Source organism: Bombina bombina, chromosome 4 (assembly GCF_027579735.1).
Source record: "Bombina bombina isolate aBomBom1 chromosome 4, aBomBom1.pri, whole genome shotgun sequence".
Lineage (NCBI taxonomy): Eukaryota > Metazoa > Chordata > Amphibia > Anura > Bombinatoridae > Bombina > Bombina bombina.
This window is the reverse complement of record NC_069502.1, coordinates 619,797,532-619,824,482: the sequence shown is the minus strand read 5'-3', so window position 1 is coordinate 619,824,482 and position 26,951 is coordinate 619,797,532. Positions and strand designations below refer to the sequence as shown.

Below are 26,951 nucleotides of genomic sequence, written 5' to 3'. Positions count from 1 at the left end.
AAAGAATTCAGCTCTTTTGCATTTAAAAACATATACAATACCCCCCCCATTACAACCCACCACCCACATACCCCTATTCTAAACCCACCCAAACCCCCCTTAAAAAAGCCTAACACTACCCCCCTGAAGATCTCCCTACCTTGTCTTCACCACACCCGGGCCGAACTCCTCATCCGATCCGGGCGATGTCTTGCTCCAAGCGGCAAAGAAGAATTCTTCCTCCGGCGATGTCTTCCTCCAAGCGGCAAAGAAGAATTCTTCCTCCGGCGACATCTTCCTCCAAGCGGCAGCAAAGTCTTCATCCTTCTGGCGGCAGGAGGTACCTTTAAATGATGTCATCCAAGATGGCGTCCGCCGAATTCCGATTGGCTGATAGGATTCTATCAGCCAATCGGAATTAAGTTTGAAAAATCTGATTGGCTGATTGAATCAGCCAATCAGATTCAAGTTCAATCCGATTGGCTGATCCAATCAGCCAATCAGATTGAGCTTGCATTCTATTGGTTGTTCCGATCAGCCAATCGATTGGATCAGCCAATCGGATTGAACTTGAATCTGATTGGCTGATTCAATCAGCCAATCAGATTTTTCTAACTTAATTCCGATTGGCTGATAGAATCCTATCAGCCAATCGGAATTCGGCGGACGCCATCTTGGATGACGTCATTTAAAGGTACCTCATTCGTCGTTCAGTCGTCGGCCGGGATGGATGCTCCGCGGCGGCGGAGCGAAGAAAGAAGATTGAAGATGCCGCCGGAAGGATGAAGACTTTGCTGCCGCTTGGAGGAAGACGTCGCCGGAGGAAGAATTCTTCTTTGCCGCTTGGAGGAAGACATCGCCGGAGGAAGAATTCTTCTTTGCCGCTTGGAGCAAGACATCGCCCGGATCGGATGAGGAGTTCGGCCCGGTGTGGTGAAGACAAGGTAGGGAGATCTTCAGGGGGGTAGTGTTTGGCTTTTTTAAGGGGGGTTTGGGTGGGTTTAGAATAGGGGTATGTGGGTGGTGGGTTGTAATGGGGGGGGTATTGTATATGTTTTTAAATGCAAAAGAGCTGAATTTTTTGGGGCATGCCCCACAAAAGGCCCTTTTAAGGGCTGGTAAGGTAAAGAGCTTTGACATTTTTTTAATTTAGAATAGGGCAGGGAATTTTTTTTATTTTGGGGGGCTTTATTATTTTATTAGGGGGCTTAGAATAGGTGTAATTAGCTTAAAAATCTTGTAATCTTTTTTTTATTTTTTGTAATTTAGTGTTTGTTTGTTTTTGTAATTTAGTTTAGTTAATTTAATTGTATTTTTAGATAGATGTTTGTAGTTTATTTAATTTATTGATAGTGTAGGTGTATTTGTAACTTAGGTTAGGATTTATTTTACAGGTAATTGGGTAATTATTTTAACTAGGTAGATATTAAATAGTTAATAACTATTTAATAGCTATTATACCTAGTTAAAATAATTAACAATTTACCTGTAAAATAAATATTAACCCTAACATAGCTACAATGTAATTATTAATTATATTGTAGCTATCTTAGGGTTTATTTTATAGGTAAGTATTTAGATTTAAATAGGAATATTTTAGTTTATAAATGAATTAGATTAATTTAATATAAATTTAGTTAGGGGTGTTAGGGTTAGATAGAGTTAATATAAATACTATATTAACTATATTAACTATATTAACCCTAATATAATTAGGGTTAATATAGTTAATATATATAATGTAATACCTATATTAACTATAATATACTTAGGGTTAATATAGATAACATAGCTGGCGGCGGGGTAGGTAGATTAAATTAGGGGTTAATCATTTTAATAGAGATGGCGGCGGTGTAAGGGGCTTACATTAGGGGTTAATAATATTAATATAGCTGGCGGCGGTATAGGGGGATTAGATTAGGGGTTAATAATTTTTATATAGGTGGCGGCGGTGTAAGGGGTCAGATTAGGGGATAGATAAGGTAGATGACAGCGGTGTAAGGGGTTCACATTAGGGGATAGATAAGGTAGATGGTGGCGGTTTTAGGGGCTCACAGTAGGGGGTTAGTTTATGTAGATGGCGGCGGGGTCCGGGAGCGGCGGTTTAGGGGTTAATAACTTTATTAGGGATTTCGGGGGGGGGGGGGATCGCGGTTGACAGGTAGATAGACATTGCGCATGCGTTAGGTGTTAGGTTTTATTTAGCAGATCGCGGGTGACAGGGAGATAGACATTGCGCATGCGTTAGGTGTTAGGTTTATTTTCTAGCTAGTTTAGGGAGTTACGGGGCTCCAATAGTCAGCGTAAGGCTTCTTACGGCTGCTTTTTGTGGCGAGGTGAAAATGGAGTAAGTTTTCTCCATTTTCGCCACGTAAGTCCTTACGCTGCATATTGGATACCAAACTGCGCTGGTTTGGTATACCTGCCTATAGCCCAAAAAACTACGGGCGACGGCAGAAATATACGGGCGTAACTTCTAGGTTACGCCGTATATAGGATACCAAACCAGCGCAAATATTGGCGTCGCCGGCTTTTGCGGGCGACAATTTTTATCGGATCGACCCCCATGTGTCTTGTCTTTAAGCACTTTACACAATTTCCCAATTCCCTAATGTATCACAAATTGTTCTGGATTTCTATTGGAGTTTTTTTTTTCTTTAAGTATTTGATCAGAGCACAATATTTACTATGCTTCATTTTCTATTCAATTTCTTGAGAGCCCACAAAAATAAAAAATGTCTGGTAATTTTAAATAAAAAAAATTGACAAACTTTAAATTTGACAGCTCTTTCTTTATTTTTATTGAGGCAAGGCAATGTTTTTACAAAAAAAAGAAATGCATGTTGCATATAAAAAAAAAGTTAAAAGTACATATATGTTGTTGCATCTATAATATACCTAGTATACATTAACAAAACATAGCCATCATTTAGAACATATATATCAGTGCATTAGAAGTATAACCTCATTTAAATTTATTACTGTTTTGATTGTGGAAACATATAATACATAACACATTTGATACTAACAACACAAAACAAGAACAAAACACAAAAAAAGAAAAAGAGGAAGGGAAGGAGGCCTCTCTCCCCCTCTCAAAATTATTCCATTACTGATCTATTATATTGGGGTATTCCTTCCTTTCTATAGCCCGTAAAGATATTCGGAGCCTCAAAAAGGATAAATGATTTTAATCTGGAATTCTCGGGGATAAGAAGTAAGCAATTGCTTCTATTTATTAAAAGAACATTTAATTTTCATTTTTGATTCGATTGTTGACAGCTACACAATAAAAACAATATAGAACAATACATTTTCTCTGCAGTAATATAATCCAGGAGCTTCCCAGTTAGGTTTATAGTGTTAGTCTTTCTTGTGCTACAAATTCTTCAAGAGCTCCTATGGTTTGACAATTTATGAAACAAATGGTATTATATAAGTTATATTCCTATATCAATGCATAACATTGTAGTAATAATAATTTTTCAATTTCCAATATAAAACAGTTACAATGTACTCTGACTTTCCAACTTTGAGAAATACTCCACCATAGTGTATATACAGTGATGACCGAGTATATATATAACAAGTTCCTCATATTGGATAAAACATCTTGAATTCCAGGATATATTGTTATATCATGGGACTAAATAGTAGATATGTATCACGTAGATATTTTAGTACTGATAATAAAGTAGGAGGGCATTGGGTATAATGACCTAGCCTAAACTGACATAACTAAAGTAATTGATTAATGAAATATGAACCTGCTGCTAATCTCTGAGGTCTGATTCTATACAGAGAGAAACTGATTCAGTTTGAACTTTGTTCCTCTATGCAGTATGAAAAAAAGTTTATCTGTAGTGTGAACTGTACAATCAGACTCCAAATAATGTGTCACAATGTTCTTTAGTGTGTATAGTTGTTCAGTGTAGGACTGTAAGACTGAAACAGTGGCAAAAAGATAAAGTATTATCTGTTAATAAATATATTTAATACTCTGCATAGTTGTTTGCTGTTATATGAACTATGCTAATTACTGGTCTTTGCATTCAATGTTGAAAAAAAGTCTTCCCTGACCTACAGTAAGAGAAATTGATTCAAAATATTATGGGCTATATAAATATATATATATATATATATATATATATATATATATATATATATATATATATATATATATATATATATGTATATGCTAATATACATATATAATTATGTATTAATATGTGTATACTCATATAAACACATATATATATATATATATATATATATATATTTATATACATACTGTATATATTTAACATTTGCTGCCCATCACTGCATGACTTAACCCCTTGACTGTGCTAGGTTCTCAGCCATGTCTGACGGCATGAGAACGACGCTCCTATTGGAGCCTAGGGAAGCGTGCTCTCCTGAGTACAAAGCTTCCGTGCAATGCGAACACAACCTCGGCTAATTTGTAATACCAGCGCACATTTGTGTGTGCTGGTTTTACTAAGTGGAGTGCAAATATCGCTTTTGCGTAAGCAATATTTTGCGCTCCACTTGTAATCTAGCCCTATGTAAGTGAAAACTGACACACCCATCCCTGGAAAGAGGAAAAACAAACCTATCCAGTTCTCGGCCTCTATCCCTGTCAGTGTCACAAGCCTACATTTTCCTGAGCCTCTATGGGCAGCAGAATAAACAAATAAAGATATTTTTGGAACTTTTCTAATTACCCCCCTAAATGTTCTAATTGATGTGTAAATATGCATCATGACAAGATGGATCTTGTTTAATTCTTTTTTTTTTTTTTACTTAATCTAATTATGTATTCTAAGAGTTTTAGTTAAAAGCCACTTAATTTAATTAAGTAGCAGACTCCTGTCACCTATTGCCTAGTTGATGAATGTTACAATGAAAAATAAGGTTACACATAGCAATGGCAAATAGAAATTATTCACACATACAGAGCCTGATTTTTTATTTTTAGTGACATGATTTACAAGCTAAATGTATAAGACATTTATCAGACTCTGTTAGCTGCTAAACTGCTTAAATATTAATAAAATACTATTTTCAGGTAACTGGGAATACAAATATTAAAACTGATGAATGACACATATAACAAAATTGTGCACATTTAAAAAGATATACATTTATATGTGTGTGTGTAGATGTGTATTACTTTTTTTAAGTTTGTGATATGATTTATATAATTTTTTTTAATTTTATATAATTGTGTTACTTATATTTGCATTGAAATTAGAAAGACCCATCTCCCTCTGGCTCACAATTATTGACATTAAAACATGGATGATATTACTGATCATTTCTGCACACATTGTAAAGGTTTCATTGTAAAATAAATACAGTATAACCACATCAAGATAATTTAATAGTACAGGGATTGCAGAATCAGAATTTCAGTAAAACAATAGAGGATTATGGGATATATTCCAAAGTTAGCTGTGCAAAGTTATCTTGCATGATGTTTTATATTTGTGGCCCTAATAATGTATTAAAAAAATAAATTTAAAAAAAAGTATTGTACTTTGCACTAATTCAATAATAATCAGTCCTTTCCATTTTCACTTGTGTTGAGTGACTTTTTTTGTAGCTATTTATGTGTGATTTTTGTTGTACAGAAGTTTTATTTTTATTTTTTTGTAACTGCCACTGCTGATAGATTGGAATATGGGTCCAGTCAGAAAACAAATATTGTTAAAATAACCTACTATGGTTCAAATGGTTCAAATACATCAGCGGTGGTTCTTTCACCAAGTGCCGAATGACTAGCATGGCTATTGGCTATGAGGTGCAAATGCCACCTCATTGTATTTTTTTTTTATCTGTGCTGTGGGTGGCTAGAGCCAGGAGGCATTTACTATAGCACTTTGGCAGCGGCAAAATAGAGATACCTTGTACGTACTTTTTTTTTTTAAATGATGAATGAAGGACAAGGTCACTTTTTTTCTAACAATGGTAAATGCTAACATTTTTGAAACATTAGGTTTTACCATCACTTTAATACTGCTGAAGCTCAGAATTGTTACCTTTAGAAAATAATGCAAAATCATTATCTGCCTTATTATTCTCTTTAGTTCATAATCCAATAACCAATTGCACAGGATTAACGGCAAACAAAATGGCAATTTTGTGGGTTTAGTGATTACACTAAGGGTCTGTATGTTGATTTATCAGTTTAAATAGTGTGTTTTGTGATGCAAATAGGTGACGTGTGTGTAATTGACCTGTTGTGCTCCAAAACCATAGAGATATGAGTTTGTCTCTCTAAGGGATTTGAATAGGGGCACTATTGGTATAATGTATTTGTTGAGTTACTGATTTTGATAACTTTAACCACTTATCGCCCTTAGGATGCTGGGATTTAACATCCTTAGGGCGGTATGAAACACCCTTTGTTATTCAGCATCATGCAGCCTCCTGCTTTAAGCAAAAGGATAATTGGACTGGTGGTTTACCAGGCATCGTAGGCAGTCCCCCATGATCTGATCCCGACCTTGAAATCACATGATCGATTTGATGATTGCATCACTTTTTCTTTTCAAGCAAGTGTTTATATAGGAACTTTGTTCTGATGTTAAACACTTGCCCGGGCATGAAGGAGTTAATTAGTGTGCAAGTGTTTGCTTGGGGTGTTTTTTTTTTGTTTTTGTCTTTTACTTACATTGATTAAAGGGACAGTCAACAACAAATTGTTAAATGTTTAAAAATATAGATAACTCCTTTACTACCCATTCCCCAGCTTTGCACAACCAACATTGTTATATTAATATACTTTATAACATTTAAACCTCTAAATTTCTGCCTGTTTCTAAGCCACTACAGACAGCCTCTTACCACATGCTTTTATATTAGCTTTCTACAACAGGAGACTGTTATCTGTTTAGGTCCACATGAACTAGCATTGTGCTCACACCCGTGAAGTTGTGCACAACACAGCACTAATTGACTAAAATGCAAGTCAATAGATAATAAATAAAAAGTCATGTGACCAGGGGGCAGTCTGCAGAGGCTTAGATACAAGGTAATCACAGAGGTAAAAAGTGTATTAATATAACTGTGTTGGTTATGCAAAACTGGGGAATGGGTAATAAAGGGATTATCTATCTTTTTAAACAATAAACAAGAACTGCTGGTGCAATGATAAATGCTGACATCATATGCTGTCGGCATTTATCGACATGCAGCGGACATGATCAGCTATATCGGATCATGTCCGCTCGCACCATAGTAAATAGGCCCCAATGTCACATGTTGCCTCCAGGGCTTCCCCTTGACCTGCAGTTAGAGTTGTCACCTCGGCCATGTTTTTCTGGACACTTATGGGTTAAGCATGCTGCAGGGTAAGCAGGGCAGAACATGTATTGCATATCTGGACATCACATGAATAGTGCTGCTGAACAGAACAATACATGTTCCTCCCTGCAATACATACAGAATGTGCAACTCATAAGTGTCCTGGTGGCAACCCAACCTGCAGTACACAATCCAAGGAGCTACTTGTGTATCAGCTCTGGATTGACTCCATGTGCTAACCAGTTATGTTACAGTTATGTAATGATATTGATATTCCTTTAAGAAAGCAATGTCAGTTAATGCAAGAAAATAAATACATTGTATTACTTGGGCAATGCACTATATGTTTCAATATTGTATTTAAAGGGACACTGAACCCAATTTTTTTATTTCATGATTCCGTTAGAGCATAACATTTTAAGCAACTTTCTAATTTACTCCTATTATCAAATTTTCCTCATTCTCTTGGTATCTTTATTTGAAATGCAAGAATCTAAGTTTAGATGCCGGACCATTTTTGGTGAACAATCTGGGTTGTTCTTGCTGATTGATGGATAAATTCATCCACCAATAAAAAAGTGCTCTCCAGAGTTCTGAACCCAAAAAAATGAGATGCCTTCTTTTTCAAATAAAGATAGCAATAGAACGAAGAAAAAATGATAATAGGAGTAATTTAGAAAGTTGCTTAAAAGTGCATGCTCTATCTGAATCACGAAAGAAAAACATTTGGGTTCAGTGTCCCTTTAATATAGGATTATATAAAATAAGTAGGCATGTAAATTCAAATAAAAAGGTAAGAAATTATAATATTTGCATTGTGTTGTGGAATAAATGTATGCATCTCATTACATAGAGTATCACTTTAAACCCGAACAGGTCGGGTAATACTTTAAATATGGTCTTTGATCACTCTTTTGTTTATTATGAAGCTGACAATGTTTTATTTAGGTTTTAGGATGAGTGGCTGTTTTATCTCATAATTAATGGGTGTCTTGCTTGCATGAAGGGAGTATTTAATGTAGCTTGTTCAATTGTGAGGCAAATGTGTCCTATTTAGCAGTATCATATAACTTTTTAGTGTGCTATGCCATATATTTATAACTCTATGCTGATCATCTAAAGGAATACAATACAATACTGTTTTCTGTTTTTTTTTATATTATCATTGGTATTGTTTACTTATTAAACAATGTTACAACTTTAGGTGCATGATGAAATATGCTAAAAGAACATTTAATGAAAGATAAATGGCTACAGGGCCTTGCAGTGTGAGTCACTTACATCTTTACAAGGTTTATTTGCATCTTTCAGCAAATGTGTTTTAAAGAGACATTGTACTCAAGGTAAATCAAGGATTGCCAGGGAGAAACGGACTTTAGACTTGGCTGTAAACAAGTAATTAGCACCTTGATGGTGGAATGCTGGGGGTGAAGGTCAGACAGCAAAGGATCAAGAAGAGAGGCTGCTGTTATATATATATATCATTATCCAAATCACCAAATCAGAACCACACTTAGCAAAATATAAGATAAAATCTGCCTTTGCTCAATTATTTACGGGACATTGCAGTACTGACAAGATCAAGTATCTCTCAAGACCAGTGAGCATCACTGGTATCAATACTGTATATTAATTTTTATTTTATATGTTTGTGTTATTTATAAGATGGGAACTGTTCCCCTTGCAATGCTAAACCCTATTCACCACTCTCTCTATGTTTCCTATCTAAAACATTATTTACATTTCTTTTCTTCTTCTACAAAAATGATGGCCTGGGCTAAAAATAATGTCTTGTGGTCCATAGCTTGCCCAAGATGAACTGATTGTGTATCACTTAGATTGTATTCTACCAGCAGAACTTATTTCCCATACAAATACATTAGTGCTAATTTCACAAAAGGCATAATACATATCCCTGGGTTATATTCTTCTTCTACCTTGCAATATTTGGCTACTATAATAATCATTGTTTGGAATCTAGGGGATTGTTAATTATATACCTGGTTTTGTTGTGTATAGGCAACGTACAAAGATGTCCTAACAAATACAAAATTCTCATTGGGCTCAGAGATAAACAGAATCACACATATCTCTCCTAAATATGTAAGTTGCAAAGATCACTTATAAGCAGATTACGCTGCAAAAAAATTGGGGAAAACATTTTTTGCAGAATTTCTTATTGTAAACAGCATCTCTCCAATATGCAAACATGTTAGTGCTAGTTGATAAATCCCTTCTGCAGTAGAAAATACTCAAAGTTCAATATGTGGTTGAATAAAGACTCACACACAGACACGCACACACATACACACACACACACACATCATGCACACACATACACAACATGCACACACATGTGCACACATATACAGACACACAGACACACACACACATAGACAGATACACACACAACATGTACACACATACATACACACATACAGACACATACACACACACATCATGCACACACATACACAACATGCACACACATGTGCACACATATACAGACACACAGACACACGCGCACACATAGACAGATACACACACAACATGTACACACATACATACAGACATACAGACACATACACACACATCGTGCACACACATACACAACGTGCACACACACATGTGCACACATATACAGACACACAGACACACGCACACATAGACAGATACACACACAACATGTACAACATTGTACAATCAGGACCACATTGTATTTTCTTCATTTATTTAATTACATGGATCCATGTTTTTATATTTATTTTTAATCCAATTGTATTTATTGTACTTACTGTGAGTATATGTATTGTATGTGTTAATTAAATGCCATTACTATAATTACATATCCTTAGCCTTTCTCAAAAGGCGCTCCTTGGATTTTTAACAGTTTAATTGCATCTATTTAGGGTCAGCTAGGTACCCTAACCCCTAGGAGCTAGAAGGATTAACTCTGGTTGAAGCACTGTGAAATACATAGTTACATAACATGCACACACATGCACACACACACACAGGCACGCACACACATACACAGACACATACACACACACACACAGACATAAGTACACACTTATAAACACACACACATACACAGACACAACCACACACATACAGACACATACACACTTACAGACACACACACATGGATATACAAAAAGTGGTGGAAAAGCATCACTATAGTGAGAGCAATGATCGTAGTTGGAAGGGCACACAAGGCCCATGCCTTGAAGGGGTGTGCTGTCTCTCAAGCTGCTGCTACACAGCATGAAGCAAGACATACACATAATTAGTGCAGGCCCAAAAGCCGTGTCAGCCTTTAGCGCATCAATCCTATTGCCATTACAATCATTCTGCATGCCACACATGGTACATGTTGTAAGTTGCTGACATCTGGCATAGAAGCCCCATGGTTGTAAAACCAGGTCTGTATACTGAAAAAAATAAACAACCAGGTGAATAAAATAAACACTTGACTTGACACAAATGTAGTGCTAAAATATATAAGAAAAGAAATCCTCTGGTGTGTACAATATAATGACAAAGAAGCCAAATAACATCTGCACAGTCCTTCTTCCTTTTCTAACAATCTCAAATATAGCTTTCCATGAATAAATAAAGTGCTGTTAGTGAAATTAGTGAAACGCTTTGTACATTTCTCTAGCAGTGATTTAGTTAAACTCATTAGTGTAGACCTGTGGCTCAGCTAATGGAGTGAGGTGTGATATTTTTAGCATATGAGACAGAGGCTGTATTCTTTGGTGACTGTGATCATTGTGTCCTGGGGAGATAAGGAAGTCAGGGGGCGGTGAAGTGAAACGTTGCTTGGCTTTTTCCCAAGGCAGGAGGTCAAATCTTACACTTTTTTGCAGAAAGTCTCCTAGAGGGTTATAAAATAATTATGTAATCTCACAAAGAAAATCTAGAATAAACAACAGATAACCCATGTCATTGTCAGATATTTACCGAACATTAAATTGGACACGATAGTAGTGTAGACACAAGCTATGACAAATTGCCTGCCTAAAATTGAATTTCCTTTCCAATTTTCTTCTGGTCATTGGCCCTTTCTGGCAAGTACTTTAGATTCAGGGTTCATAGCCACACACATGCATTGTGGATGATTCAACACGGCTCACTGCACTTATTCTGGAATTTATTTGTAAAGATAATTAATTCAGGAAAGCAAATAAATAACAAATAAAGATAAAAAATAGTCCCTAAGAAAAATATTATTTGAAATGCTAGCTAAATTCAGGGCCAGATTTATCTTTAGAAAATGTTTGCAGCTTCCTCTGGGGTTTCTGCCCCTCTGTTATACAGTTTGGTATTCATTTTGCTTTCAGTACTGCAAATCTGTCTGATCTTGTTTACATGGCTTTCAAACACGGAATACTAAAGTATTCATATTTTAAGTGTAGGTGGTGTCATCAGTTGGGAAAACTATCTATTTTAACAAAATTAAGGCAAATTATATATTTATAAACAATACGATACACTGCAGCAAGTAAAGTAAATCATTGGGATCACATTAAAAGTTATACAGGCCCATTTATCAAGCTCCGTATGGAGCTTGAAGGGCCGTGTTTCTGGCGAGTCTTCAGACTCGCCAGAAACACAAGTTATGAAGCAGCGGTCTAAAGACCGCTGCTCCATAACCCTGTCCGCCTGCTCTGAGCAGGCGGACAGAAATCGCCGGAAATCAACCCAATCGAATACGATCGGGTTGATTGACACCTCCCTGCTGGCGGCCGATTGGCCGCGAGTCAGCAGGGGGAGGCGTTGCACCAGCAGCTCTTGTGAGCTGCTGGTGCAATGTTAAATGCGGAGAGCGTATTGTTCTCCGCATTTAGCGAGGTCTTGCGGACCTGATCCGCAGTGTCGGATCAGGTCCGCAAGCCCTTTGATAAATGGGCCTGATAGCCTCTTTATTTACAAAGATATGTTTGTAGTGAGCACAAAATGGCTGTGAAAATATATACCTCCTATGAAGCCTGTGCATAGGCTCTCTAAAGATATAAATTCATCCTTGTCTGACATACAGATTTAGTGCTAAATACATTTGTATGTGCTGTGTTTACAATAAATACATACAGAATAAAATCCGTAATATGATAATCATCTGAAAGAACTATGGAAAAAATGATTAGTAAAATAAAATTTAATATATAATGGATGTTTTTTAACCATTCAAAGAAAACAAGCAGTAGTTGCTGAGGTGTAAAGGTTTACAGCCCTGTATTTTATATATATTTCATGCATCCTTAGTAGAAGCAGCTGAAATTAAAAAGTGAAGACATACTCATCAGTGATTTGGTAGAAGAGGCTTGTGGTAGTTGAAGTTCTAGATATTGGTCTGTATATTTGCTATAGTCTTTAAACTTTTCCTGTGGCATGTACATACATATATTAACAGATATATATCATATTTCTATTTTACTCGTTTTACAAATTGACCTCATGAACAAACATCCAGCTCAATAACTTGTTCGCTTGTTCTATGGCGATTTACCCTCTGGGTGCAGCTTTTTTCTAGCCTAGTAATGCTTTTCATAGAGTAGAACTTTCCTGTAGTATATCAGTCTGATCCCGCCTACTGAGGTCAGTCCAGTGCCGATATACCAGGCAACTCCTTGCTGAACAAGAAACACAGCAACACCACATGATTGTTTCAGCCTTCATTGATCTTCGTCAGTGAGGTGCAGCCATGTTCCTCTAAGCATACTGAGCAAGGAGTCTGATTGACCCTTTTTCCTTTAGGGAGACATAATACATTCAGAGAGAAGCATGTGTGAAATGGCTCAGCTTTTCTCATTTGTATCTACTTTAACACAATGTATATGTTTGTTTTTTTGTTTTTTTATCTCCACTATGTTATGTGAAGTGTAATATATTATAGTATAGATCAACATTGTTTTATATAGTATGTGAATCTAAAGATTGGTTGAGCACTTTAAAAGCTGGTGAGCTATTCTGTATTAGTTATATTCTTTATATTTATTCTTGGTGGTGCAAGTTATGAAAAGATCTACATAAGGCCCATGTTTACTTAACAAGGTGGTCTATGGTATAACCTATTATTATGCTGTACTAAAGTACACTAATGGTTGTTTTTTTATTTCTGGGCGTTAGTAGGATAACTCCTTTAAAATATTTTCAGGCAGAGACAAATGTAAAACAAGCTGTGTTGATTTTGTGTCTTGCTCAGTAAATTCTCTTTAACAGATAAATACAAGTAGCATAAAAAGGTAATTTGTCTGTATCAGTGTATACGTCTTGTGGTTTCACTTGCTTTATAGATCTAAATGTTTAGCTGTTACAATGGCTTTACGTGTATTTATCCTCCTTTGAAGATTTTTTTAATGGCTAACTCTGCATTTTCAGAAGTGTGACTGAAGATTAGGAAGTACAGATGTGTTTTTTTTTTAAAAGTAATTTTCGTCTCTTTATCTCCCCGCTTGTTAGAAAGAGCATTACCTTTCTGGGATTCAATATGATCATTAAACCTCTTTATTAGGTGTCATTTTGCTATAAACATCTTGACCCAGAGACTTCAAAAGTTCCACGGACAATTTCAAATGTTTTTAATCAACTCTTGATCTGTGTTCATAAACATCCACAGCGCCAGAGGTGTCCCACTTTATATCTACTAAACAAATGGACTATTCCATTTGTATGATCATTTTCCTGCACCACTGGGTTGTAATCATTCTTGACAAAAGCATAAATTATGTATCTGGATTAGATTGACCTTCTATGGATAAATTATATTAGCTTTGTGAACCTTATACACTAATATATACTACACTAGACCTTCCATTCCCTATACATTAATATATACTACACTAGACCTTCCATTCCCTATACATTAATATATACTACACTAGACCTTCCATTCCCTATACATTAATATATACTACACTAGACCTTCCATTCCCTATACATTAATATATACTACACTAGACCTTCCATTCCCTATACATTAATATATACTACACTAGACCTTCCATTCCCTATACATTAATATATACTACACTAGACCTTCCATTCCCTATACATTAATATATACTACACTAGACCTTCCATTCCCTATACATTAATATATACTACACTAGACCTTCCATTCCCTATACATTAATATATACTACACTAGACCTTCCATTCCCTATACATTAATATATACTACCTACACTACACCTACTAGTGTGGAATGCATAAAAGATTTAAACCATTCTGCACAGGGTGTGTCTTTTTATTCTCCTGCTCTCTCTTGGATGAGTATGCATGATTGCAGATTTGTTACACAGCTTGCACAGAAAAATAGTGCTTATATTTTTGAAGAAATATTAAACTCAAAATGTAAACCCCTCTCACCAAAAAATAAATAATAAATAGCAGTTTTTCTTTAGAGATTTGAATGCATTCTGCATATTGTTGATTTTTGACCCGGCAATACTCTGCACAATTTCTGTTTGATCAGTGCAGGAGCTCATTTATGTCTGTTCACAGTGCTCAATTGCTGATTTCTGCTATGATTATATAGAAATGACTAATATCCTTTAAAAGACAATGATTTAAAAACATGTTGTACAATTATTATCACAACAATGTTCAAAGTAATACACATTTTACAAAGGTCTATATGCAGAAAGTGACATTAATATTATTTGCTTGTGCTCATTGCTTATGTAGGTGTATTTGCCTGATGACAGATTTTTTTCTTTGCACAAAACTTGTGCAAATGAGAGGGAAGATCTTTCAAAAGTTGACAAAGTTTTAGATATCCATTTATTAGCTATGAAACACTATACTATACAAACAAGATAACCCCATGAATATTATTTTAATCTTATGATTTTCAAGATTTTTTTTTTTAATTTAAAGTGACATAAAGATCAAATTTGACACAGTTCAAATGTGGCTAGAATACATTTTTTGCACAAAACTTGCCACCAATGCAGTAGCTTGTGTGCAGCCTGTATTCACTAAATGTTGGTAATGATGAGCTGTATGACATCAACGGCACTTAGAGCATATGCAAGAATAGGCTGCTTGTGCACATACACACTGTGACATACTGCCATATCGGTGGTAAGTCACATGCACTTTAAAAGTGACTGACCTAAGGCAGTGAAAACTTTTTAAAAAAAGCATTTTTGTAATTAAATATATGTTGAAAAAAAGGCTTTTAAATATATTTGAACAAACATTTTTAGGGTTAACCTTTATGTCCATTTAGTAACATTTCCTCTTTCTAATGAGAGTGTCTGTCTCTGTCCTTTTCCTAGGATGACTCACCTTCCTTCCTATAACTGATTCACTTATTTAGCACTGATTGACTTTCTATGTGCTTCTGTAAAAAAAATATAGCTGTCATAGATAAATAGATGGATAGATAGATATATAGATAGATAGATAGATAGATAGATAGATAGATAATGGATGGATTGAAAGACAGAAGGACACAGATGAACAAAAATAAGACAGACTGAAACACATACGGACAGGCAGAGGGACAGACAGAAAGATGGATGTATAGACAGGCAGATAGAAGGACAGACAGACAGAAAGACAGATGAACAGATACACAACCGGCAACAACAGATTGCCAGACCGGTATCTATAAGAGGCGCCAAAAATAAAACAATGAATAAATTAAAACATGAGTAATAAATACAATACAGTAGAATATCCTTATCAGATAACAGTAATAAATAAAATAATGTACCTTCAACAGATGTAAAAAATAAATTAAATAAAAAAAAATATATATCTTTGACGGTTATGTAACCCGTCTAATAGATCTGATATGAATATGTAAAAATTAAAATATAAACATATATATTACACAATGATCAAATGACATATGGAATACTATAAAATATTCAGAGCAAATGTAATGGTAGCAGATGAGAGTCCTAATAAAGAACTTAACCAAAAACAAGAGATTAAAGGAAGACAAAGTCCAAGAACAATCCTCAGGCAGCTCCTCTGGTGTGTCTCGCCACAACACAAGATCGATACATCTAGAATACAAAAGATAGAGGGCGCCACATGGTGCAGATCATACTAGCAAGGAATAGGATATGGTGGTAAGCAAAAAAACCTACTCACGGGATGGAATGCACCAATGTGCAGTACAGGCAGGCCGGAACCAATGAGTCGCCCGGCAGACTCCTAGGCAACTGGAACTGATCAGATCCTCGTCCCAACAAAGGTCCAGAGATGCAGAGAGGGTGTCTCAAACCACAGACAGGGAGAATTGCTAATGCTCTCCTGGGCACAGTAGTGGATGTATAGATGCCACATGGAAGGCAAAAGAATTATAAATCCGAAAAGATAAAGTGCAGCAGCGGTAAAGCAAATCTTATAAGTTTATTAAAAAGTTAAAAACAACATCAGCAACGTGTTTCTCCGTGTCACAGCACGGTTTCATCAGGCTAGTATGATCTGCAGCATGTGGTGCCCTTTATCTTTTGTATTCTAGAAAGACAGATGGATGGACAGGCTAATCTTCCTTACAAGTAGCTCCTCATCTGCTGCACCTCTTTGCCAGTCCCTTCACTGGCTTCCTCTAACCTCCAAAATAAAACACAAAATCCTGACTATTAACTTTTAAAGCTCTCAATAACACTGCTCCACCCTATATCTCCAACCTCGTCTCCAGATACTCTACTTGCTGTCCCCTTTGCTCTGCTCATGACCTCCTTTTCTCCTCCTCTCTTGCTACCGCCTCTCATTCCCGTCTAAAAGACTTCTCTAGAACTGGCCCCTATTTTGTGGAACTCTGCCTCGCTACACAAGACTCTCCGCTAGTTTTCAAACTTTCAACTCTACTGTTCAGGGATGCGTATAATATACAGTAACACTTTTCTATCTTAGTTCCTCTCCTCCTTTAGTTATCCCCTTGAACCCCCTTAGCATGTAAGCCTAGGAGCCTAGCTGCTTTGTAGATCACCTTCATGAGAGATGATTTACAGCCTTTGTCTCCCATAATTTTTATCTTGTATATTAGGCCCATGTTTTTAGTGCTGCGGAATCTGTTGGCGCTCTACAAATAACTGATAATAATAATAATGATAATAATAACAAGCAGACAAATAGAAAGATGGACAGACATGCAGAAAGACAGACAGATAGACAGAAAAAAGAACAGATAGGTAGACAGACTGGTGGTGATTACAAATTTCTATGCAAATGTATCAATAAACATCTAGTCCCTGATGATCTAAAGCTCTCTGCTCAGGCGAGGTGATCTAAAGAGTCTCATCAGTACAGCGAGGTCCCTGAAATAATTTTAGAAAGGCAAATTTTACTTTGAGAGCTTTTTATCTGACTATGCAGGGCTGAGGATGTGAAGGAGAGGTAGTACCTATCCCAACAATTTTTTGTGGTTTATCTCCATGGCTTTGAGTGTTCATCAGGCCCCTAGTGCTCATATTTACATCAAGCATCATGAAGTTTAAAGGGACAGTCTACACCAATTCCCTAGTTTTGCATAACCAACACAGTAATATAAATACACTTGTTTACCTCTGGAATTACCTTGTATCTAAGCCTCTGCAAACTACCCCCTTATTTCAGTTCTCTTGACAGACCTCCATTTTAGCCAATCAAAGCTGGCTCCCTTGAACTCCACTTGCGTGAGCACAGTGTTATCTATATGACACACATGAACTAACACCCTCTAGTGGTGAAAAACTGTCAAAATGCCCTGAGAAAAGAGGTGGCCTTCAAGTGCTTATACATTAGCATATGAACCTCCTAGGTTTAGCTTTCAACTAAGAATACCAAGAGAACAAATCAATATTGGTGATAAAAGTAAATTGGAAAATTGTTTAAAATTACATTCTCTATCTGAATCATGAAAGTTTATTTTGGACTAGACTGTCCCTTTAACCACAAATAAGGTCATTTATAACATTTATAAAATTACCCCTGAAACTCCTGATGGTAATAAGAGCACAACTAATAGGTTTCCATTTTATATAACACTATGTACTATAACCAATAAATATCTCTTGAGTTTTAATAATTACCAAAAGATTGTTTCTTATTAAAAAAATATTTGGTTATAAAGCCTTTAATATTTTCATGGTTAATAAAAAATGAACAAGGATTAACCATGCTTAAGGGGATATGAAACCCACATTTTCCTTGTTCTCTTTATAGCTTTCATTGAAAATCAGGAACTTAACCCCTTAAGGACCAGGCCATTTTTCAATTGTCTTACCCTTAAAGGGACATTATACACTCATTTTTTCTTTGTATAAATGTTTTGTAGATGATCTATTTATATAGCCCATAAAGTTTTTTTTTTTTAAATAAATGTATAGTTTTGCTTATTTTTAAATAACATTGCTCTGATTTTCAGAATCCTAACCAAGCCCCAAAGTTTTATGTGAATACCGTCAGCTACCTTCTCCAGCTTGCTCCTGTTTGTGTAAAGGGTCTTTTCATATGTAAAAGAAGGGGGAGGGGGGAGTGTCTTATTTGCCACTTGCAGTGGGCTTTCCAGCTACCTTTTCAACAGAGCCAAACTGACAGCTTCTAAGTAAGTTTTAAACAGTTTTATACTGGATTTTTATATCAGTATCTGTGCATCTTATTCTTTATAGTAGTGTCTATTACATGCAGTTATATGAAAATGAGTGTATACTGTCCCTTTAAAGACCAGGGCTATTTTTAAATTTCTGCAGTGTTTGTGTTTAGCTGTAATTTTCCTCTTACTCATTTACTGTACCCACACATATTATATACTGTTTTTCTAGCCATTAAATGGACTTTCTAAAGATACCATTATTTTCATCATATCTTATAATTTACTATAAAAAAATATAAAATATGATGAAAAAATGGATTAAAAAAATGGAAAAAAAACACACACTTTTTATAACTTTGACCCCAAAAATCTGTTGCACATCTACAACCACCAAAAAATACCCATGCTAAATAGTTTCTAAATGTCCTGAGTTTAGAAATATCCAATGTTTACATGTTCTTTGCTTTTTTTGCAAGTTATAGGACAATACATACAAGTAGCACTTTGCTATTTCCAAACCACTTTATTTTTCAAAGTTAGCAATAGTTACATTGGAACACTGATATCTGCCAGGAATTCCTGAATATCCCTTGACATGTATAGATTTTTTTTTAGAAGACAACCCAAAGTATTGATCTAGGCCCATTTTGGTATATTTCATGCCACCATTTCACCGACAAATGCAATCAAATAAAAAAAATGTTTACTTTTTCACAAATATTGTCACAAACTAGGTTTCTCACTGAAATTATTTACAAACAGCTTGTGCAATTATGGCACAAATGGTTGTAAATGCTTTTCGGGGATCCCCTTTGTTCAGAAATATCAGACTTATATGGCTTTGCCGTTGCTTTTTGGCAATTAGAAGGCCGCTAAATGCTGCTGCACACCACACGTGTATTATGCCCAGCAGTGAAGGGGTTAATTAGGGAGCTTGTAGGTTTAATTTTAGCTTTAATGTAGTGTAGTAGACAACCCAAAGTATTGCTCTAGGCCCATTTTGGTATATTTCATGCCACCATTTCACTGCCAAAATCGATCAAATAAAAAAAATTGTTTATTTTTTACTAATTTTTTCACAAACTTTAGGTTTCTCACTGAAATTATTTACAAACAGCTTGTGCAATTATGGCACAAATTGTTGTAAATGCTTCTCTGGGATCCACTTTGTTCAGAAATAGCAGACATATATGGCCATATATGGCTTTGGCATTGCGTTTTGGCAATTAGAAGGCCGCTAAATGCCGCTGCGCACCACACTTATATTATGCCCAGCAGTGAAGGGGTTAATTAGGTAGCTTGTAGGGAGCTTGCAGGGTTAATTTTAGCTTTAGTGTAGAGAACAGCCTCCTACCTGATACATCCCACCGCCTGATCCCTCCCAAACAGCTCTCTTCCCTCCCCCACCCCACAATTGTCCCCGCCATCTTAAGTACTGGCAGAAAGTCTGCCAGTACTAAAATAAAAGTTTTTTTTTTTTTTTTTTTAATATCTATTCAGCTGTGATCGAGCCCCCTTAGCCCCCAACCTCTCTGATCCCCCCCCCCCCCAAACAGCTCTCTAACCCTCCCCCCGCTACCTATTTGCTGCCATCTTGGGTACTGGCTGCTGCACATTGCACACACAGGAACCGAATGCCGGGTTGCGAGATGGGCCACCCCCCGCCTCCCTGCTTAGCTCCCACCCACCAACGATAGGCACCATCGCTACCGGTGCAGAGAGGGCCACAGAGTGTCTCTCTCTGCATTGGATGGTTGAAAAATGGTATTGCAGGATGCCTCAATATCGAGGCATCACTGCAATACCCTGAGAGCTGCTGGAAGCGTCGAAATCGCTTCCAGCACTCAATTAGACCAAGGACGTGCCAGGTACGTCCATTGTCACTAACTGACAGTTTTTGCAGGACGTACCTGGCACGTCCTTGGTCGTTACAGGGTTAAAGGGACACTGAACCCAATTTTTTTTCTTTCATGATTCAGATAGAGAATGACATTTTAATTAACTTTCTAATTTATTCCTATTATCAATTTTTCTTCATTCCCTTGCTATCTTTAAAAACAGGAATGTAAATCTTAGCAGCCAGCCCATTTTAGGTTCAGCACCATGGATAGCGCTTGCTTATTGGAGGCTTACATTTACCCACCAATAAGCAAGCATAACCCAGGTTCTCAACCAAAAATGGGCCGACTTCTATGCATTACATTTCTGCTTTTTAAATAAAGATAGCAAGAGAACAAATAAAAATTGATAATAGGAGTAAATTAGAAAGTTACTTAAAATTGCATGCTCTATCTGAATCATGAAAGAAACATTTTGGGTTTAGTGTCCCTTTTAGCTCAGGACTTTACATGTGTCTAGAGCAGTGTTTCTCAGCCGCGGTTCTCAAGTACCCCTAACAGGCCAGGTTTTTATTTTAGCTGAACTAGAGCACATTTGAAATAATCAGCCGATGGGTGAGAGCAGGCTAGTTACCATGATTACTAATCAGTTGATTATATCACCTGTGCTCTAGTTTATCTATAATGAAAACCTGACCTGTTGGGGGTTCTCGAGGACCGCGGTTGAGAAAAAGTAGAGCACTAAATGGCAGCAGTTTTGCAAACATGTTATCCATTTGCAAGAGCACTAGATGGCAGCACTATTTCCTGTCATATAGTGATCCAGACACCTATCTAGATATCTTTTCAACAAAGAATAATATGGAGCAAAGCAAATTTGATAAAAGAAGTAAATTAGAAAGTTTTTATTTTAAATTGCATGCTCTGTCATGAAATAAATAGTAGTAATGGAAAAAGTAGTGGAAACTAACAGATGTGTGATAAATGCAATTCCAAGAAGGGTGTTACTGATAAAAAAACAACCAAGGGATTAAAACTGGCGAAAACAAGGAAAAGCGCTAAAACAGCTATCACACTCACAAGGACAAATAGTTTTATCTATAAAATATGTCAATTACAATATAACACATTAAAATAAAATTCTCAAATGAGACCACCGGTGGATTTCTAAAATATCATTTTACCATATGTTGTTGAAATATTGATACGGCAAAAGGGTTATATAAAACTGTTATATGAAAACAGGCTAATATAATTATATGTTTAGAAAAAAGATGCAAAGTCTGTGCATAGAGTCCCAAAGTGTAGGATCTATATACAATGTTGAAAAGTTTAAAGGGAGGTCTTTAGTAATTTCCGATAAATTATTCACTTTGCCAGTTGAAATAAGGCTTTAAAGTATCCCTTTAAAGAAGGAGGTATGTGGTGATTGAAAAAACTTCAGGTCGTTAATAGACAGGGATATAGGTGTATTGACACAGTACCTTCAAATGATGTGAACAAACTCGGAACCAGTATACTTCACCACTATGGAGCTTTCATCCGTGTGTGGCTGCACAAATCGTGCTGGTGATACTCGGTCCGTCTGTTTGTCCGCCGTGGTAGCTCTACGATATGGATCACTTCCGCATTTGCGGTCACATGTGATGTAGGAGCCAATCGGAGTAGAGGTTTTTCTGCGTGAATTTAAAAAACATGTTCGTTGTTATCTTCTTCTTATAATTTGGATTCCCAGTTCAATGTTCACAGAGCGCTCTGTTAATAGTTAAGCTGGTGGGAATAGATTGTGCATCTACGCATTTCAGCCTGTTATATGGCCTTCATCAAGATGACTTCTTTTTCTTTGTAGTGCCCTTTTATAGCTGTCTGCAATCATTTCCTCCTTTGTTGTACCTCCTCTTAAAGGGATTTTTTTTATTATCGCTGTAGTTCCACTTAAAGGGATCTCCTTATCGCATCTTAGAGTTCGTACAGCTTATACAATAATAAATATATCTTAATTGTCTATTACATATACTTAGGAAGTTAGTTCTGAAATTTATAATTTTTGTTTTGCCAAATAAATAAGATATAAACAAGAATATAAACTATTTCATCTGTACAAATAAATGTCATGAAATAAATGCCAAAACAAAGGGTCACAAGAGGGTAGCAGATTCAGGAGAAATTTGAGGAAGCATTTTTTTTTTTTACAGAAAGGGTGGAAATAAACTTCCAGTTGAGGTGGTAAACACAAAGACTGTAAAGGAATTTAAAAATGCCTGGGACATGCATAAGGCTATCCTAAGGAAAAAGTAACACATAATATGGGTAGACTTGATGGGCCTTTTTGGTTCTTATCTACCGTCAAATTCTATGTTTCTATGTCTGAAATACAAAATAAAATTTTGGAGTTTCATATCCCTTTAAGAATTCTTAAAGGGACATTAAACACAAAATAAATGCTAAATAGATATAATCAAAGCAACTATTAGCCTGAGAATAATATGCAGACATGATAAAAGTATATTTGTTTCTTAAATATTGGGAAACAATGTATACAGTTTTTGTGTCCATAAAGTGATGAGTGCGGCCATATTGTAAACTAGGTTTCCTTTTTTGCTGAGATCAATGATGGACAGCTAAATATCACTCATTATTGTGTGCAACCAATGACTGAGTGGAATATAGCTGTGGAATCCACACTTCCACTTAGAACAGACTTTAAAAACTTCCTCTTAGAACAGACTTTAAAAACTTCCTCTTAGAACAGACTTTAAAAACTTCCACTTAGAACAGACTTTAAAAACACCAACCAAACATTACAGGGAAAAGGGTGTTGTGGGGGATAAAGTATATTGTATTTTCATTACTATTCTACATAATTCACATTTTATACTACAATCTCATGGTGGGATTAATTAATGTACCTGAAACGCAAAATAAAATAATAATTTTAGTTTTTAGTAAATAAATAAAACATTTTTTTTTGTTATTGAGATGTCAATAATTGCCCCTGGCCACCGGTGGCTATGATAGGAATGATTAGCACAAGGGATTGTGTGACAGTAAAGGAGGTGCATGCTAAAGTTGTAAGGAGGCAGTTCTTTCAGCAGGCGATGTTGCTTTGCCTGTGGCACATTTCCATGCAGGGTGCCTGACATCACACTACCTTTTGTTGCTGAAATCTTTTTTTTCCCTGAAGCTCACAGAGCAGTCATGTGAAGACGGGAGAGTTCATTCCATGGAGGAGGGGATGTCTGCAGAAGAGCTCCTGTTTGTTTCTGAGTGCCTGAAAGTTTCCAGTTGCATAGTACAGACTTTCATGATAGCACTGGAGACTTTTCTGATTGTCTGACACGTTTAAGAACCAGTTAATGGTTATCTAGGACAATCTGTGTCCCTATAGGAGCTGCTGTCTCACTGAAGCGGCGTGGAGGACTCCAGGCTAAGTTGTAGAGGGACTAGGCTGTGAAGTTTCTTTAGGGGGGATGCCAACTCTGCAGCTTGGTGGCTCTGCTGGGATGGGAAATTACACAGAGAGGAGAAACTATGACTGCTCAGGTTGTGGGACACACATCTAAACACACTATAAGAAATTATTTATCAGGAGGTCGTATGGTAACAGATTGAGTTGTTTTTATACAAGGAGCTTGTTAAACCAGAACATCACTATGGAAGAGGAGCAGGCAGTGAGTCCAGAGCCACAGGCTGAGGGCACTTCAACTGATGCTTTCTCCCAACTCTGGACAGATGTGATGGGGATTCTGGTGAGTTGTTTATGTGGGGGAGGGGGCAGAGAAGGGGGGAAGAATGAAATGTAAGAGAATTTATATCCCCAGGAAATACTAACAATGTGCATATACTGTACTTCCAATAGCACATGTTCTAAACAGTCCTTACTCCTTCCTGCTTCTGGGATGTACCATGGTATGTTACTATGATATGTTATTTCTTATTTCTTTATATGTATTCTATTTTAATTGAACTGTATTATATAAATCTGCTCATGGTGAGTAGGATGAATGATAGAGCAAATTTGCTTGTATTTTTAAGTAGTAATCAAATTGATTTCAGTTCTTTAAAGTTTAGTGGATTAAATATGTCAAAGTTAAAAGTTTAATTAAAGGAAAATAGAACTCAAGAACTTGCAATCTGTTGTATTCTCAATGTGTGGCCATTAGTTTATATTGTTTTAGTTAACAGTTAACTCTACATGAACTTGGTTCTTGTTTCTCAGTATAAACAGACTTTGCCATCTACTGTAAGAATTGCCATTTCAGTTGCAAGTAGTTACTGCTCAGTATCATCATTTCTTCTTCCACACTATTTGATCACATAATAATTTGGCTCTTTGAATGAGTAAAGATTTACTGTTGCTCTAAACCAGAAATATTCTCTCAATAAATGCTTGTAAACTGGGAATGGGCTGTCATCTGAGCAGACACATGTTTAGATGACTGTTTAAACCTGAATGGTCTAGTTGTAATTCCTACAACTTGTAATTTAGGTCACTTTATTTTAGCTGAAAAGCAATTATTCTATTTTTAACCCCTTGATTGCTTCAGAAAGCCACAATTGTGCATATTTTTCTAGTAATTATATTTTTGTCTAGTAATTTTATTTGACAGTGAATATTCAAAGAATTTTACATTTGTGACTGTACGTCAAACTACATCTTATTCAGAGTTTAAAATTATGTTCCACTAGGGTAGCAAACATTCAAGTGGCATTTTGCTAATTATTTTAGGAATCTGAACGTCTCTTCTTAACATAAAGCAGCTTTATATACAGCTATATATATATATATATATATATATATATATATATATATATATATATATATATATATATATATATATATATGGTGAAGATTGGATTAGCCGTATTAGTGCAGTAGATAAGATGCTCAAATACCAGAGTATTGCAGTATGCAGTGATACCTTTTTTATTGGACTAACATAATATTTCAAAGACAAGCTTCAGACCTGAGGAAGGGAGGAAAACTCTCAAAAGCTTGTCTTTGAAATATTATGTTAGTCCAATAAAATAGGTATCACTGCATACTGCAATACTCTGGTATTTGAGCATAATTTATATATATATATATATATATATATATATATATATATATAAATATAAATCAATGTAAATATTTGCATAGGAGACTAGTACATCTAGGCAAGTATCCCCGCTTGCTTTTCAAGCAAGCGGGGATACTTGCCTAGATGTACTAGTTTCCTATGCAAATATTTACATTGATTTAAATTTAAGACATGGAGGATTTTAATTTCAGTTTTTTTATCTCCCCCATAATTTTAACGAATGATATATATATATATATATATATATATATATATATATATATCAGCAGATGACTTGCAGCTTAAGACATCGTTATAGAATAGATCCAGTCTGGAGTAAAGCTCATCCTCTGCTAAAGTCTGCTCCTTGTAATGCTAATATGCTCTGCATAGTAAAATACACTGTATATATATGTCAGTATATTGAAATATAAGAGAATTCAGTTTGCATGTACACACAGTAAAAAAACAAACAGAGTTACAGAATGTCACAAGTAGCAGTGCTGGAGTGTGGGGCATCCTGCAGCTTTAAGCAACTTGTAAACTTTATAAATTCACCAGCTACTGGGGGTCACTGCTCTGAAAACTGTGTTTAATTATTTCCACTACTGTGATGTTGCCCTTAGTTTTATGAGGTCAAAAGATCTTAAAAAGGTAAACACATAATGATCTGTGTTATCAAAATAACCTGTGCTAGAGTTTCTGTTAAAGTAATTATTTTATAAATACTTTGTACTCAGCTTGAATAGTTTCCTTGTGAGAAGTTTGACCAGCACAATTCCCTTTTACACGTCTTTATTTTCATTGGATTTGTGCTATTTTTGAGTTGAGGAAAGCAGGCTAAATACTACGATTTTCAAAGGATTTTTTAAATACTTTATGGTCTTTGAAACAGTGACAAGGAAAATGTATCAAAATATTATTACATCTTTACAACAAATATTGTTTATAAATAAAAAAAAAACATGGAAACTGATGACAGAAATTAACCATTTTAATTCACAAAATCTTTTATTTCCTTAGTTGTTTCAGATATTTAAATTATGATAATTTTTAACCCTTTTGTATTCTGTATTTATCCCACACATGTTAGTGTTACATAAATGTACACTTCTGTTTGTGTCTCACCTGAAATTTCAATAACTTTCTTTAAACTCTTTTTCACCCTCTGCTATCTGTCTCTTCACCTAATGGGGCCGATTTATTAAGCTCCGTATGGAG

General features: G+C 35.8%; 1 protein-coding gene across 1 annotated transcript in view; it reads left to right on the top strand.

The window, feature by feature from the left end:
• Nucleotides 1-23,808: 23,808 nt before the first annotated feature.
• The window catches only part of SASH1 (SAM and SH3 domain containing 1), a 273,426-nt gene continuing 270,283 nt past the window's right edge, over nt 23,809-26,951 (top strand). Inside the window, 1 exon segment of the mRNA XM_053712110.1 lies at nt 23,809-24,416. Coding sequence (XP_053568085.1) covers nt 24,321-24,416 — 96 coding nt within the window. The 5' untranslated portion in view covers nt 23,809-24,320.